The sequence below is a fragment of the Phocoena sinus genome, chromosome 21 (genome assembly GCF_008692025.1).
Source record: "Phocoena sinus isolate mPhoSin1 chromosome 21, mPhoSin1.pri, whole genome shotgun sequence".
Taxonomy (NCBI): domain Eukaryota; kingdom Metazoa; phylum Chordata; class Mammalia; order Artiodactyla; family Phocoenidae; genus Phocoena; species Phocoena sinus.
In genome coordinates, this window is record NC_045783.1 from 28,133,034 (window position 1) to 28,149,126 (window position 16,093).

General features: G+C 41.4%; 1 protein-coding gene across 1 annotated transcript in view; it reads left to right on the forward strand.

Annotated features, from left to right (window-relative positions):
* The window catches only part of UNC5D (unc-5 netrin receptor D), a 591,157-nt gene that overhangs the window by 464,860 nt on the left and 110,204 nt on the right, over positions 1–16,093 (forward strand). Inside the window, exons 5-7 of the mRNA XM_032618440.1 lie at positions 10,736–10,916; positions 11,765–11,932; positions 13,690–13,854. Of these exons, the coding sequence (XP_032474331.1) occupies positions 10,736–10,916; positions 11,765–11,932; positions 13,690–13,854 (514 nt within the window). The remainder of the gene's footprint in view (positions 1–10,735; positions 10,917–11,764; positions 11,933–13,689; positions 13,855–16,093) is intronic.

Genomic DNA, 16,093 nt, shown 5'->3' on the forward strand with positions numbered 1-16,093 from the left:
AGACCATTTACCTGTCAAAATGAATTAAAACAAACAAAACAATGAGGCTGCACCTGGCTTTCATAACTGAAATGGGGAAGTCAAAGGACAACACTGATCTGACAAGAGGCATACAATGTCAGAACGTAAAGTTCCATAATCGGAATTCAGGCTTCTACAAAGGAACTCCTGTCTGTCATTTCATTCAGCGTCAGTGAGTGTGATTCTGTCTGTGATCATTAGGTTTCTCTCGTTTGCCTGGTTCTGCAGCCGTGGCTTCACAATTAAGCTGAATTTCTGCTTCCTTTTGTGATACGTGATCAGATCAGTGGAGCTAAATGGCAGCAACCCCAGTATAGGTGGCTTTGAAGTCAAGCTGTCCAGCCTGGAGAGAAAAGGAAGACAAAAGGAGAAACACGAGAGTAGTGTTATAAGTAACTTGAAGGAAATATTATCAAGGAGAGCAGAGAGGACAGATGACATCTAATCTGAAAGTAGCAAAACAAGTGATGGCCTAAACTAACATGAGAAGGTAATTGGCTCCGTTCTGAGTAGAGGCATATGTCCCTCTATTGCGATAGTTGAGTCCCGGTTAAGACTTGCTTTAGAATGCCGAGCCAGATCGTGGGAAAGATTAAGGAGCGGCCGGCCCTTCACGGGGTCAGTAAGAGACAAGAAAATGGCTGATGTTTTGTGGCAGGAAAATGATTTGAACGCTACCGGTTCTAGTTCTACCGTTTTCCAAGTATGTCACCTTAGGTGAATCATGTAATCTGTAAAATGGGAAGGATAAGATTTTCTTTGCCTGTCTTGGGGTTGTTGTGAGGATCAAATGAGATAAAGTGTTGTATAGCAGTGTGTTCATTTGAGAGTGGAAAGACAGTGATCAGTATCTCTGTGGGTTCCTTTGCCTTTTCTTCGTGGTCGCAAGATGCCCGCCCTAGCTTCACAATCGCATCCATGCCCAACCAGGTAAAAGGCCAGAAATACCTATCCCTTTTCTCAGGAAGGCAAATGATTTCCTGTAAGTCACCCAATAGACTTAGATACAGTTGGCCTTCTTGAGTATTTAGTATTTTAAGACTACAGGCTGTCATCACAAAGATTTCAGGGACTACTTGTTCCATTCATTTCTGCCCATTGCTCAAAAGCAAAATCAAACACCAGATAACTTGGTGAGGGCTACCATAACTTCTAATGAGCTAAACAGGGACAGATAATAAGTTTGAATAATTTTTTGATGTTAAAATAGTTCTGGTCACATTCTGAACATGCTGACATGCTAATATATTATAACCAAAATGTGTGCATTCAAATGAGAGCTGGCCTTTAAATCAACCCTCTGGGAGACAGTATACTTACTCAACAGTGTTGCTTTTGTCAAGATATTTTTTGCACCCCGTCCTTAGGAATGATTGTAAAATCCCCAAATACGTTTTCAAAATTTATGTTTAATGTAATTTTGCAAATGGCACAGGGTCATTCCACCCAAATCTGGCAAATGATATGGATGACTGAACACAGTGGTTAAAAGCAAGACTTGGAGGGACTTCCCTGGCGGTCCAGTGGTTAAGACTCTGCGCTTCCAATGCAGGGGGTGCAGGTTCCATCGCTGGTCAGGGAACTAAGATCCCACATGCCGTGATGTTTGGCCAAAAAAAAAAAGCAAGACTTGGAGTTGAAACTTGGATTCAAATTCTGGCTCTACCATTAACTATATATAATATATGACTTTGGCAAAGTACTTAACATCTTTGTTTTTTTATTTGCAAAATGGGGGTAATGAAAATGGTGTCGACCTCATAGAGACATTTTAAGAGTGAAATTAATTAACAGATGTACAGTGTTTAAAAGAGTACTTGGCACATAGTGAGTATACAAGAAATGCTAGGTCTCATTTTTTAGGCTGGGAAATACTCATTTGATCAAAATTCATGATGTGGCTTTAGGTAAATAAGAAACATTGGTTAGACTAATGTCCTAGGGTGTGGAAGTCAGGGGCTTCCTCAGGGTCCTATGGAGCCCCATCTTTACTTCTGCCTGGTCCCCTCCTACCCACTCCTGTGTCCTTGTGTACCATCTCTGGTTAGCCCCCAACAGCTAGAATGCATGCTACAGCCTTCTCTCGTTTTCCTGCAGAAATCCAATCACACTTGTTATTTGGTAAGGTGGTAACTTTACAAAAAACTTTGAGAGGTTCTGTAGGGAATGACCACACTGTGAATGGTGACTTTCCAGTGTTTCCCTAGCTCGACCTCTCTCGTACACCCTCGTGTAGCCCTGTCTCTCCACCCTGTCCTATCGGACAAGGTTGCCTTCCCAAGCCACTCTTAGTTGTAGTGAGGAGAAAAAGCATTTGTTACTCTTACATAGCTCATATCTTGAGCAACTACATGAAATTCAACATGAGGCCGTTTTTAGCCATTATGAAATATTAGTGGTTCCCAGATTATAGTTAAGAACAACTACGCTAAAAATGTCTCTCTTCTAGATCATATCTATGCTTGATCCTGGAATTTAAAGCAAAGAAGAGTATCCCCACCCTTGGTCCAACCCCTAAAATGCAGTTTGAAGTTGTATTGTATGTGTGTATGTATATCACACCAGTCTCTAAACTTGCAGGTATATCAATTTGGGCCAAAAAATTTATTCAACAGGTGCCATTGCACATCCTCAGAAGAAGGTTCTGTGCAAGATACAAGAACATTTAAAAATACTGTTCTTGTTCTTAAGGAGCTTGCCACTGAGTTGTACAAGAAGAAAATGACCCCAAGCAATGAGGAGATGAATTGAAAAGCTTCTGAAGTCAGAAATCTGAGGTTACATCTTTAATATATATGAGCAACTCAGTTTTATATTTCATCTAGCAGATCCCAAGAGGACTGGAATTGGGGGTGGGGGAGATAAGAACACTTGTTAGATGATACCAACAAATGGCCCCCATTAGCATTTTCTGTGGGATAGGAGGGGAGAGAGAGTTCCAGCTTGATACTATCTAGAATTCAAAAGACAACAGGCTTGGGATCTTGTGTGGGAAGAGAGCTGGCCTGTTAAAGTGGCTTTCTCTTTCTCATCTAGCTTTTACATTCCTAAATGATTAATAACAGCACTCACCTTCTCACGCTCTTATGGAATATTAAGAACAAGAACAGGAGCATTAGAACCTGACATGTGTCTGATGGAAATAAACCTTTAGGTGTAGAGTTTATGTGTATACATGCACAGGACGTCTTTGACAAAAGGTCAGAAGAAGCGAAATGTCAGGACTCATGCAGAGATTTTCAAAGGTAACCCATGTCTCAGATAAGATAATCTCCCATGAAGCATCTCTCTTCCAAAGGAGGCTGCCTCCCATCCAATTACACCATGCTGCCTATTGTTGAGGAAATCTACAGGGTCGTCAATTACATACCTTCTGTCCCCAGCTAACCAGAATGACTGATCAGGAACCTGCTGTTGGGCATGAAATCTAATTGTCTTTGATGGTCTGCTTTTCCAGATTTGTTTATAAACTGGAAAAATCTACAAATTGCAGACCATCTGCACATAACACTATGCTAATGAACTCATGGATCCTGAAAATCCATTAGCTCATTACCTCTAAGTAGCTGGTTTCTTCCCACACTCCTAACAGGGATTACCCATCTCAGCTAAATAAGTAGAAACCATATGAAGAAGTCTTTTCCTCTCAGGGCGTGAATGCCTCCTATGACATTCCAGAAAGTTAAGCCTCTCTGTCAAAGAGATGACCTGTTAGTATGAGGTCATTTGGATCAGTGATAAAAAAAATTGTCCTTTAGCCTCAGGTGATCACTGTATCTATCCCATCATGCTATAATTTGAAAATGTGAATTGCTTTTGTTAAGAGCTTAATGGGGGCTTTCCAGTGTTGACAACCTCTTATAAAATCATTTCTGAACTCAGTATTCATGCCCTTATGATACTTGTAGGATACTGTATATAAGTTCAAAAATTCTTAGGTGCTTGACATGAGAAAGCATTGAGAATGGGCCCTGATACATATGAACTGGAACATTCTAGGATGATGGGGGAAGCGGACCTACCGAAAGGAGTTAACTTCAGGGAAGGACATTGAGCTCCTCTTTGTGATAACGCTCACAGAGGGCCAGAAAGCTGGTGTGTTGTAGTATCTGGAGAAGAGGGAGTTCACGGATATGTTTTGTTTGACCCTCGCAATATATTTTGTAATATATGAGCCATCATGTTAGAATCAAGAAATAGTACATGAAGATACACAGCCGTGGCTTCTCAAGAAAGATGGAAGGATCTAGTTACACTAATCACAGTAGTGTGGACCCAACCGGTGGCTGCATATTTATTTGCACAAACCATGGAATCTACATGTTTGTCATTATCAGCACCAGGTCCCCGTACATCCTGATACTGAAGCTACATACTCCGTAAATGTGAAGACCACTGTGATACATTAAAAGCAACAGAAATTTTAAAGCAAAAACGAGTTCACGGTCATTTTTCCTTACACAATCATTAATTTTTAAAAATACTCGTGTCTATCTAAAGTGGGGAAACAAAAGGAGAAGGAAAATAACGTTTTTTAAGAAAAATGAGCGTGAGCTCATTCCTTCGTGGGCACAAAGAATAGCCCCTTGTCTTTAGTATGTAAGCAACGCACGTGGATGTTTGCCCCCAGCTCCACTTCAGTAGTTTACGTTACCTCCCTGGCCCCTAGGAACATTCGAGTTTGCAACTGCTGCTGTAGGAATGCTTTTTTTCTATTATTTATTAAACTATTCTACATTAGGAGCACTTAGCTCATCAAAAATGTTTTAACATTTCTCTAAGTGACAAAAGCATAAATCAAAGAGCAATTTGTCACTTTTGTAAGCCCAGAAAATACCAAACTGAGTTTCTCATAAAGATCCTGCCATCAGTTAAATGGATAAACTATTAGTTTACAAATAAAAAACAGCCCCGCAGTTAGGTGTCTCCTAATGTGCCGATTGTTTATAGACATAATTGGGTTGATGAACCTGAGTCATGACAGCGTGAACACCAGGTAGACCAGAATGTGTATGTACCTGGGATACCTCATTCATCCTGTATTGATGGTTTTCAAGCTATGATCTGGGGAGACCAAGTAGCAGACCATTGTACGTGTTCATAGTACACATGTAGGTGGGTGGCGGTAGATTGTATGGCAGGGTCAACTTATATGATGGTACAGGTGCGCTGAACATCTCCATTGGGCATGATTGACATAGACAGGGAAGGACGTGAATTACCTCTCCTGGAATTTTACAAACAGTGGCCCTGGGTGTGGGCCATTGCAGCTTAGGGCCCCTCATTTCTGTAACTCCAATACCCTCACTTCTGCACCTGTTGTAAGAGCTTTCCTTATTTATCTGTTTTTCACTTGGGGCTTTCTGAAAAGCTTTATTTTTATTTATTTATTTAATTTATTCATTGAAGTATAGTTGATTTATAATGTTGTGTTAGTTTTAGGTATACAGCAAAGTGATTCAGATATATATATATTCTTTTTTAGATTCTTTTCCCTTATAGGCTATTACAAAATATTGAGTAGAGTTCCCTGTGCTATACAGTAGGTCCTTGTTAGTTATCTATTTTATTTATATAGTAGTGTGTATCTGTTAATCCCAAACTCCTAATTTATTGCTCTCCCACCCTTTCCCCTTTGGTAAACATAAGTCTGTAGGTCTATTTCTGCTTTGTATATAAGTTCATTTGTATCATTTTTTACATTCCATATATAAGCGATATCATATGATACATATCGTATATATCCTATGATCACATAAGCTTTAAATTGAGGAAACAGTCTATGGTTAAATATAAATTTGAATACCACTGTGCTACATAAGTAAAGGAGTTTTTTTAAGCTAAAGTGATTTTTTCCGATTACTAAATACTTCTTCCTTGAATGTTCCACAATTAACCACCAAGAAGAAAAACAACAGTTACCCCAAGTCTTCTCTTAAAAACCTCTGCAAACATACTGCATTTTCTTCCAACCATTTTTTAAGCGTATGTATGTTTGTGATTTCTTTTTTTTGTTGCTTTCGCAAATTTATGATAGCAATGAACATAGTTTTGCATTTTGACTCTTCCATATATTATGAGCATTTTCAGTGCTTTCACTAGTGGAAATCAAGACTTTTAGTGCTATATAATATTATATTTTATTACTGAATCATTTATTTAAACAAAGGTCTGTTATTTGGCCTGTAGCTTTGGCATACTTTTTTTTTTCTTTCATTCTTTTTTGCTACAAAAATAGTTTATTTTGTTTAAATCCTTGTTTGTAGCCCTAATAATTTCCTTTGGTAAATTCCTGGGATCACATGTACAAGAACAGAAGGCTTTTACTATCTTTAAGCCTATTAGATGGAGATAATATTAGGAAGAAAATTAAAGCAGGACACCGGGAGTGAAGGAGCCTTGCTATACTAGAAAGGATTGTTAGGCAAGACCTCTCTAAGGAGGAAATATTTGATTAGAGACCTGAATGAAAAGTAGGGTTGAACCGTAGGGATACTTGCAGGAAAGGCCTTCCGGGTGGAGGGATCAGCAGGTGTTAAGGTCCTGAGGTTGGAACTGGCTTTGAGTTTTCTCGAACAGGAAGGAGACCAGTAGGGCTGGAGTAGACTGTGCAGAGGTTACTTAGGGAATCTAAGGTGGGGAATTAACTCTGGGCCAGACCAAGATGGGCTTTGTTAGCCATGGTAAGGATTTGCAATTTTGTTCTTAGTGGGCTTCAAGGCTGTTGAAGGACTTGGACCCAGAAAGTGATATTACCTGATCCCTTTGTGGAGAATCAACTGTAGAGGCAGGAGTGGAAGCACCAGACAGACCAGGTAGTTAAGAGGCTACTAGTGTCGTCCCAGAAAGGAGATAATCGTAGAGCAGCAATAACAGAAATGCCCCATGCTCTGTAAGTTCAGCCAAAAAATACTATATGTATGTGTGTGTCTGTGTATGCTTGTGTAACTTTAATCTTTGCTCTTTGGGTAGAAAAATGTCATTTATTGTTGTTCATTTTTTTTATTAGTGGTATAGAATATTCAGTTGTTTAATTAGCATGTGTTTTCTCTGTCTTATCTTGGATGGCATTTTATCATCAACTGATATGAGAGCTTGAGTGATTCAGATCAGTATCCCTCAGATCATCATATTATTATTGTTTGTTTTTTTTGCCATATTCAGACCTCTCACTGCTGTGGCCTCTCCCGTTGCGGAGCACAGGCTCCGGACGTTCAGGCTCAGCGGCCATGGCTCACGGGCCCAGCCGCTCCGCAGCATGTGGGATCCACCCGGACCTAGGGCACGAACCTGCGTCCCCTGCACCGGCAGGCGGACTCTCAACCACTGCGCCACCAGGGAAGCCCTATTATTGTTTTATATATCAAATTTCTGGCAAATATCTTCCTAGTTTGTTGCCCACTTAACTTTATGTATGATGTACTTTATGTAAGTTTTCAATTTGAAACCAGACCTCTACTTGATGATTGTGGCTTTAATTTTCTCTGGGCCAAGATTTGTTTAGGAAAGCTTTCTTTGATTTCCAGGTGCTGGGACTCCTTTTCTGTTTCCAGGGTCACTGCCCCCAGGGCTCTTTCTGGTTATTTCCTCAGTAGGAATTATTTACTTACGGACCATGGCCAGACTTTCCCGACTTCCTGACCAGCTGTTTTGGGGGAAAGTATGGAAAAAGAAGATGACCTGAGGCGGAGACAGGAGAGAACGGCTTTGTAGGTGCTAGAAGTAACAAGGATAGGAAATTAACAGTCAGAAAGTCAGGCAATTTACACTCAGAATTTCTGGACCAGGAGGAGAGTGGAGTGGAACCAGAGCTCCTCAGACTTACTTGAAGCTGACCAATTTGTTCTTTCCAGTGACACAACAGTGATGGTGGTTTAAAAAATCCAACCCAGGGCTTCCCTGGTGGCGCAGTGGTTGAGAGTCCGCCTGCTGATGCCGGGGATGCGGGTTCGTGCCCTGGTCCGGGAAGATCCCACATGCCGCAGAGCCGCTGGGTCCGTGAGCCATGGCCGCTGAGCCTGCGCGTCCGGAGCCTGTGCTCCGCAACGGGAGAGGCCACAGCAGTGAGAGGCCCACGTACCGCAAAAAAAAAAAAAAAAAAAAAAAATCCAATCCTATTCGCTTTACAGTGTTTCATCCCAAATATTGGTGACAGCTCTTATTTTCTGGTGGTGATGTGGATTTAACTTCTTTGTTTCCATCTTGTCCATTAAAAGTAAGATCCATGAAAAAAGAGGCTATACTGGTTTTGTTTATCTGACTTTACTCAACTCTCAGGATGACCTCCAACGTTCAGTAAAGGTTGGAATATTTGTCAGATGAATGAATGAGTGGTCGGAAAATATGCAGTGTTAGTGGGGAGTGAAGGATATTTTGTCATGGGCCGGTGGTCAGTTGTGTTTTAAAATTGGCTCCACTGTCCTGCTTTGTTAAACAGAGCAGTGCTTTTGGGCTCTGGGTCATCATTGGTTCTTAACCCACCAGGCTGGCACGTGGTGATGCCTTGAGGAGCTCCTGGGGTCGGTAGCCAGGCTTGCTTCCTTACTTCGCGGTCCTGTACCATGTTGCTTTTTCAGCTCTTCTTCATGTTTTAAAGCAGTTCTCAGCCCTCTTTTGGCTATTTTGGCATCATTTTCTCTTCTAAAAATCGACCTCATCTAGGTTACATTTTGGATGGCTGATGACTTTTGGTATTCTATACTCATTAATGGGATGGTACTTGGGATAAATATTGAAGGATCGTTGTAGGTTTTCTTCTGATAAATCTCTTTTTTTTTAAAAATTATTTTTTAATTTATTTTTGGCTGTGTTCAGTCTTCATTGCTGCACTCAGGCTTTCTCTAGCTGTGGTAAGCGGGGGCTACTCTTCGTTGCGGTGTGTGGGCTTCTCATTGCAGTGGTTTCTCTTGTCGTAGAGCTTGGGCTCGAGGCGTGCGGGCTTCAGTAGTTGCGGCACGCAGGCTCAGTAGTTGTGGCTTGCGGGCTCTAGAGCACAGGCTCAGGAGTTGTGGAGCACGGGCTTAGTTGCTCCACAGCATGTGGGATCTTCCCAGACCAGGGCTCGAACCTGTGTCTTCTGCATTTGCAGGCAGATTTTTAACCACTACACCACCAGGGAAGTCCCCAATAAATCCCTTTTTATAGAAGTCAAAAATATTTATTAGACCAAATTGCTGTCTAACAGACGTTACTTGATTATTGTCAATAAATTAGAATTCTTTAGATACAAACATGAAATGAGCCAACTAAAGCCAACTTTCAATTATCTATGCTAGGGGTGGGCAGGGAGGGTATGGTGAAAAGAACCCAGATGCATGTGCTTCCATGTGGTGTCTTTTTGTTGTAGTCATTGCCATTGCTTTTTGTGTTGAATTACCTTTTTTTTTTTTTTTGAAATTACCATTTTTTTGGTTGTTTTTTTTTTGCGGTACGTGGGCCTCTCACTGTTGTGGCCTCTCCCGTTGCGGAGCACAGGCTCTGGATGAGCAGGCTCAGCGGCCATGGCTCACGGGCCCAGCCGCTCCGCGGCATGTGGGATCTTCCCGGACCGGGGCACGAACCCGTGTCCCCTGCATCGGCAGGCGGACTCTCAACCACTGTGCCACCAGGGAAGCCCTGAATTACCGTTTTGATGTGTCTGTTAAATTCCTGTGTATAACACATGCTGATAACTAGAGCTAAATGGTTATTGTCAAACAAGAGCTGCGTCTGGTGCTACCGAGATGGCATGAGAGAGTGGAGACGTTGTTTAGATGTGGTAGCAAAGGACAAAATGGGGAAGGAAGGCAGTTAGGTCTGGGAAGACTGGTCTGCTTGATGAAATAAGAGATGTAGGGATGGTGCAGCCCAGCTGTGGGGAGGATGAGAATCCAGGGAGTAGAAGGTCTCATCTGGGTCTTTCTCAGGTGTCCAAGGAAAGAGAACTTTGGACCAAGGATAGGATTAGGGTGGAGATGGAAAGAGGGAAATAGGTTCTCTAGGAGCAAGCTAGAGAAAACAAACCAAAGATGGGACTAGCCTACGCTCAGAGGATGTGAAAAGTGAGCTCCTTTGGAAGGGAGACTGAGGCTTAGATGTCTGGGGTGCCTGATCCGACCTAAATGTCTGCTGAATCACTGAAGTAGTAACATAAATGATGACCAAAGAAACATATCCCCAAAAGCAGGGAATATTGAGATCTGAGTTTCATTTGTGTGCCTATGATTACCCAAATCTGTGTTACATTGGCCTTTAGACATCATTGCACCTTTGTTAAAATGTGTTTAAATGGAAACATATTGACTTCAAACCCTGTCTGACAACATAATATCCTCTCCGCACAAATTACAAAGTCGACATATATGTGTTTTTTCTGAGCTCCATTTTGGGCCAGTTATTAAAATATCATCATCTTCATCGTCAGAGTTGGAACACAATGAAATATAATGAAATGACCTAATTACAGTCTTTCCTCTCTCCCACTGCATTTTTAGAAAATAGGTCAAAGTCAATAGGATATTTACATTCTCTTCCGGCCTCCAGTTTATTAGCTTGAGTGTTCATGTCCTGAGAATACCAAAAAGGATGGGATATGGAATAAAGATTTTTTAAAATCCTTGTTGCTACTCTGTTACGTTAGGTACAGCTCTCTCCCATATGCCCTAACTGCTCATCTTCCAACTCCAGGAAAGTTCTCTTTTTTTAATGACTTATAAACATTGCTGTCTTCTGATAGGTGGAATGGCTGAAAAACGAGGAGCCCATTGACTCTGAACAAGATGAGAACATTGACACCAGGGCAGACCACAACCTCATCATCCGGCAGGCGCGGCTCTCGGACTCCGGAAACTATACATGCATGGCGGCCAACATCGTAGCCAAGAGGAGGAGCCTGTCAGCCACAGTGGTGGTTTATGGTAAGACCAGCCCAAAGGCTAGGAATGGATACAGAGGACAGAAAGCAGAGAGGTAGAGGGAGGTGCATTTCATTAAAGCTTTCAATGTTTAGCATGGAAAGGACTTTGGGGGTTATCCATTGTAGCGTTCTCTCCTGCCTCACCCCTTTGACAGGTGAAGGCAGATGCCTGTTTCTCTTTCATCCAGAATTGGACTTCTGGAGATAGTCAGTAACATTTTCGATCTCTTTTCGAAATAATTTAAAAAGTTGTTTGTTTTCTTCCATTGTGTTTATATTTGAAACGAAATGAGGTGGGCAACTTCTGCTTCCCACTCTTCGCAAACCCCACATCCACCAACCCCCCCATCTTCCCCAGACCTGCTGTCAGCACCTCCTCTCCTGGCATATGAAATCCACCAAAAACAAACATGACTATTTGCTGAATATCTCAGGTATTGTATAAATGAAATTCCCAGCTATTGAAGTAAAGGCACTCGCTTCCACAATAGAAGAGCCCTGGGATTTATTTTTGAAGCACTTAAAGTTAATAGAAATTCAAATGCTGATATTTTCTTCTTATACTCTGGATTTTCAAGTGCTTTAGAGATATGTTGATGAGTTCTTCCTATGGCTCATCATTTCCTTGCAATGCAAATTCTCTGTATCCCTCCTGTATCAGAAGAGTAGACTGAGGGGTGGAGACTAGATCAGCCCTACTGTTGCCTCACGATGGGGCAGCCGGGGAGGGTCCCCTCCAGTCTCTTGGTACTCAACTCACAACACAGCTCACAAGTGGCTTGCACATAGTAGGCAATCAGTAAATACCTCTTTCCTCTTTTTTCTCCCCTCCCCATTTTTCTCTCTCAGTGAATGGAGGCTGGTCTTCCTGGACAGAGTGGTCAGCCTGCAATGTTCGCTGTGGTAGAGGATGGCAGAAACGTTCCCGGACCTGCACCAACCCAGCTCCTCTCAATGGTGGAGCCTTTTGTGAGGGAATGTCAGTGCAGAAAATAACCTGCACCTCTCTTTGTCCTGGTGAGATATATGTAGATTCCCTTTTCCCTTCGGATCCACCAACATTATTGGGCCGGTGTGAAGCTTTCAGTAGAACCTTCCTTTCCAAAGTTACCATCTTCCAAGTTCTTCGAGTGGAGCCTTTGTCCAAAGTGCTAATGTGGAACTCATTGTAATAGGAACATGGGTGAAATACCTCTGTTTGGGGGCATCATTTTTTTCTTAATACTCAGATGACCCTAGACACTCACCATCAATAAGCCAAATGTTTTGACGTATTTTTATACTACCAGTGTTTAAAACCCTTCTCTCCTCGGGTTCTCCCATTCTGTAGCATTCATCTGTATAATAGGGATTAAGTGAGTTGTCTGTGAGCACAAAACAGGTACCAAATCCTTGACCTTTTATCATCAGTCACCAATCAACTAACCTCATCCGTTTTACCTTTGTATTTATTGGCAATATAATTGGCAGAGATTGTATCACAGCCGTTTCCATTTCGAATGTGGGCTCTGCTTGCCTTCCTCTCTGAATAGAGAGAGGCTTCATTTACCAAATAGGGCTTTTATGAGTTCTTTTGCTTATCTTACTGGCTTTCACTGAATTTATACAATGAGGAGTAGCTGAGATGGAAGGTGACTTTCTGAATGAAAAGCATATCCTCCCACTGAGAAATGAATTGATCCTGGGTCTCACATGCATGATCAAACATTAGCTCCAAGGACACTGGACCAGAGACTCGTGTCTTTAAAATTGCGAGTCTAGCTCCACTCAAAGCTAAGGCCAGGCTCTCACCAGCAGCATATGCTTGGAGCTTTGTTTTGAATTTGCATTCAATATACATTTATTGAGTGCTTACTATGTGCCAGGTACTGTGCAAGATACATGTATACATGTAATGTCATTTAGCTCTGTGTTGTGATTTTTATGATCCCCAGTTGACAGAAATAGTGAAGTCAGGCTAAGTGCTTACTTAGGGTTGCTCCACCAAGAAGTTGACAGGACCAAGATAAGGACTCAGACATTTTGCTTCAAGTTCAGTATTTGTATTTTACCCTGCTCTTGACTAGCTGCTCTAGATTAAAAATGGCAGTGTCTTCAGTAACCCACATAAACATGGTTGGCCTGTTCCTGGGAGATAGTGGGACACTTGTCTCCAACAGCTGCTATAATCTCTAGGGTGGTTTTCTAGGGGAATTAGATTCAGTTTGTTCATTTCTACATACAGCAGCAATGCACGACCCAAGAAATTCTATTTGTGTAAGTCTTGGCATCTTGGGATTTGGCTGACCTGTTTTAGTTTAATACTGTCAGTATATGTGGGTTTAACTTTTTATTATTGAGGGGCTTTTAGGAATTGAAGAGCATTTATTCTACTCTCTGTTCTAAACCATCAACCCACAAGGAGGTGGTGATTACCAGTGGTTCCTGCACATAGTGTATCTGTCCATCTAAGATGCATTTGGGCATGAGAGATGGGGAGAGAATGGGTAATAACATTATTAGCTAACCCAAGGGCACGGGTAATTCAAATATTTGCCCAAATTCAGTAAATTGGTCTCATCCTGAAATAGCAAGAGAATTACGCCACTGCTTTTGTTAGCCTGTCTCTTTAGGAAAGAAACCACGGAGAGAAGATAAACACATATATTATTTTGTTTTTGTGGTGCTGGTGACGGTTTAAAATCCAGCTCTAAGAACAACAGCGGCCCTGGGGTGAGTCTCCCAACAGCTGCCAGATTCATTCTAACGATGGTTCCCTCTGTTTCCCTTTGAAGTGGACGGGAGCTGGGAGGTGTGGGGAGAGTGGTCCGTCTGCAGCCCAGAGTGTCAGCATCTGCGGATCCGCGAGTGCACAGCCCCGGCCCCAAGAAATGGGGGCAAATTCTGCGAAGGCCTAAGCCAGGAATCCGAGAACTGCACAGATGGTCTCTGCATCCTAGGTAACACCTTCTGTTGCACGTCTTCTGTGTCTGTCCAGCGTAGGAAAAGAAATGCCATGACCGTTAATTCGGTGAAATAAGTTCACAGAAAACAAAATCTCCCAGAGCAAAGAGAATATGGGAGAAAAGTGTCGAAAAGTAGACAAAGAGATGTTTAGTAGAGGTGGGGTCATTTTAAACACCGTTATCACTGTCAGTTCCACAAATGCGTATGTTTATGATGGATGTAACTGGATATGATTTGAAGATACATGATGAAAGAAAATGAGTTAGACTTCTGAGCTTAGCAAGTCTTTTCTTTTAGGGGCCAGCATTTTTAGGTTTGGTGAAATTCTGATACGGATCACCATATGCTTGTATTTCTCCCAGGAATTTTACAGCACTATAAAGTGTTTCATGGTCCTCAGGGACCATGGTTCTGGAACAAAGGGACGTGTTGTGACTGTTGCCTTACAAATGGGGGGGAAATATGGCACTGAGGAGGTGGGTGGGTCTTGTATCAAATTGGTCTGGCAAGGCAGGAAATAGAATGCTCATTTCAGAACTCCCAAGCCTTTGCTTTATTCCCGAGATTACATTACAGCCATCTTCAAGTGACTGTCTGCCTGGGTATGAAAGAAGTATGGGAGGGTCAAGTAGAGCCACATAGAGATTGGTTTTAATTTGGTGCTGTCCTATACTAGCTTTGTGGTCTTGGGCAAGTCATTTAGCTGCTTAACTTCTCTGACTGTAAGTACCCAAAAAGTACCTATTTTTGGTTATTGTCAAGGCTCAGTGATAAAATAATGTATTTGAATATTTCATGGAACAGAATAGGTGCTCAGTAAATATCAGTTCCTTCTCTACTTGCCCACTCAGATGTGCTAAGGTGTATTTGATTTTTCTTAGATCCTTCAAAAACAGGAGATTCAGGGCATACCTATTCTCTAGAACCAGGTTGCCTTCTTGGAAAACATCCAGCAAAAAAGAAACAGTGTAGTTCAATAGTGTGTCATCTTTTCAGGAATATATGTCCTTTTTATTTGGGAAGATTATGGTATGAAGGAAACATCTAAGTTGCATTTATTTTTCTGTATCAATATGACTAGCTACGCTTGAAAGCAAGCCTCTACAAACAGTCGTATTTTCAAAATAAGTCTAAATGGTTAACACATTGAAACGTTGGAAGAAGCACTTTCTCATAGCCCATAGTTCCTTTGTTTGCTGGTACTACTGCTGAGTAGCCTGCGTGTGTCAGATACAATACAAGGGTCTGTAATTAAAGGGAACTTACCCACCAGTCTCAGTGATGAAAGGGCCTGCTCTCGAATAAATACATTCCGTCCCCTTCCTAAATGGAAGGAAACATTTTTTTAAGATCAGCTTTATTGATGTCTAATTTACATATGATACAGTCCACCCATTTTAATCGTGCAGTTGGATGAATTTTGACAAACATGTACGGTTGTATACACCATCACAAGTAAGACAGAGAACATTTTCATTAATCCCAAAAGTCTCCTCATGCTCTTTTGCAGTCAGTCCTTTCCTCCTACCCCAACCACCTTCTACTTTCTTTCACTTGACATAATGCTTTTGACGTTCCTCCGTGCTGTTACCTCTATCAGTAATTAGTTCTTTCTTATTCTTAAGTAGTACTCCATTGTATGGCTCTACCACAATTTGTGTATCCTTTCATGAGCTGACAGACATAGGGTTGTTACCATTTGGGGGCTACCATGAACAAAGCTTCTATGAACCCTTGTGTACAGATCTTTGTGTGGACATGTATTTTCGTTTCTTTTGGGTAAATACCTAGAAGTGGGATTGGCGGGTCATATCATAATTAGATATTTAACTTTATAAGAAACTTTCCACGGTAGCTGTAATCACTTAAATTTTTACCACTAAGATGTAACTGTGCTAATTGTTCCACATCTTTGCCAACACTTGGTATTGGTCTTTTTAAAGTAAGTCATTCTAATGAATAAGTAGATTTGTGATTTTAATTTGCATTTCTGTAATGGCTAACGATATTGAGCAAATTTTCATTTGTGTTTATTGGCCATTCATCTGTGTTTTTTGACGAAGTGTCTATTCCAGTCTTTTCAAATGTAAGGAAACAACACAAATTCATTAGCAAGAAGTTTAAGGAAATGTGTCTCTGGCCACCCTTGGCTACCACCAGATTTATGTGAAATATACCTTTAAGGTATGACTATTTTTAACATGTTTTTAAACATATTTTTCCATTGATTAG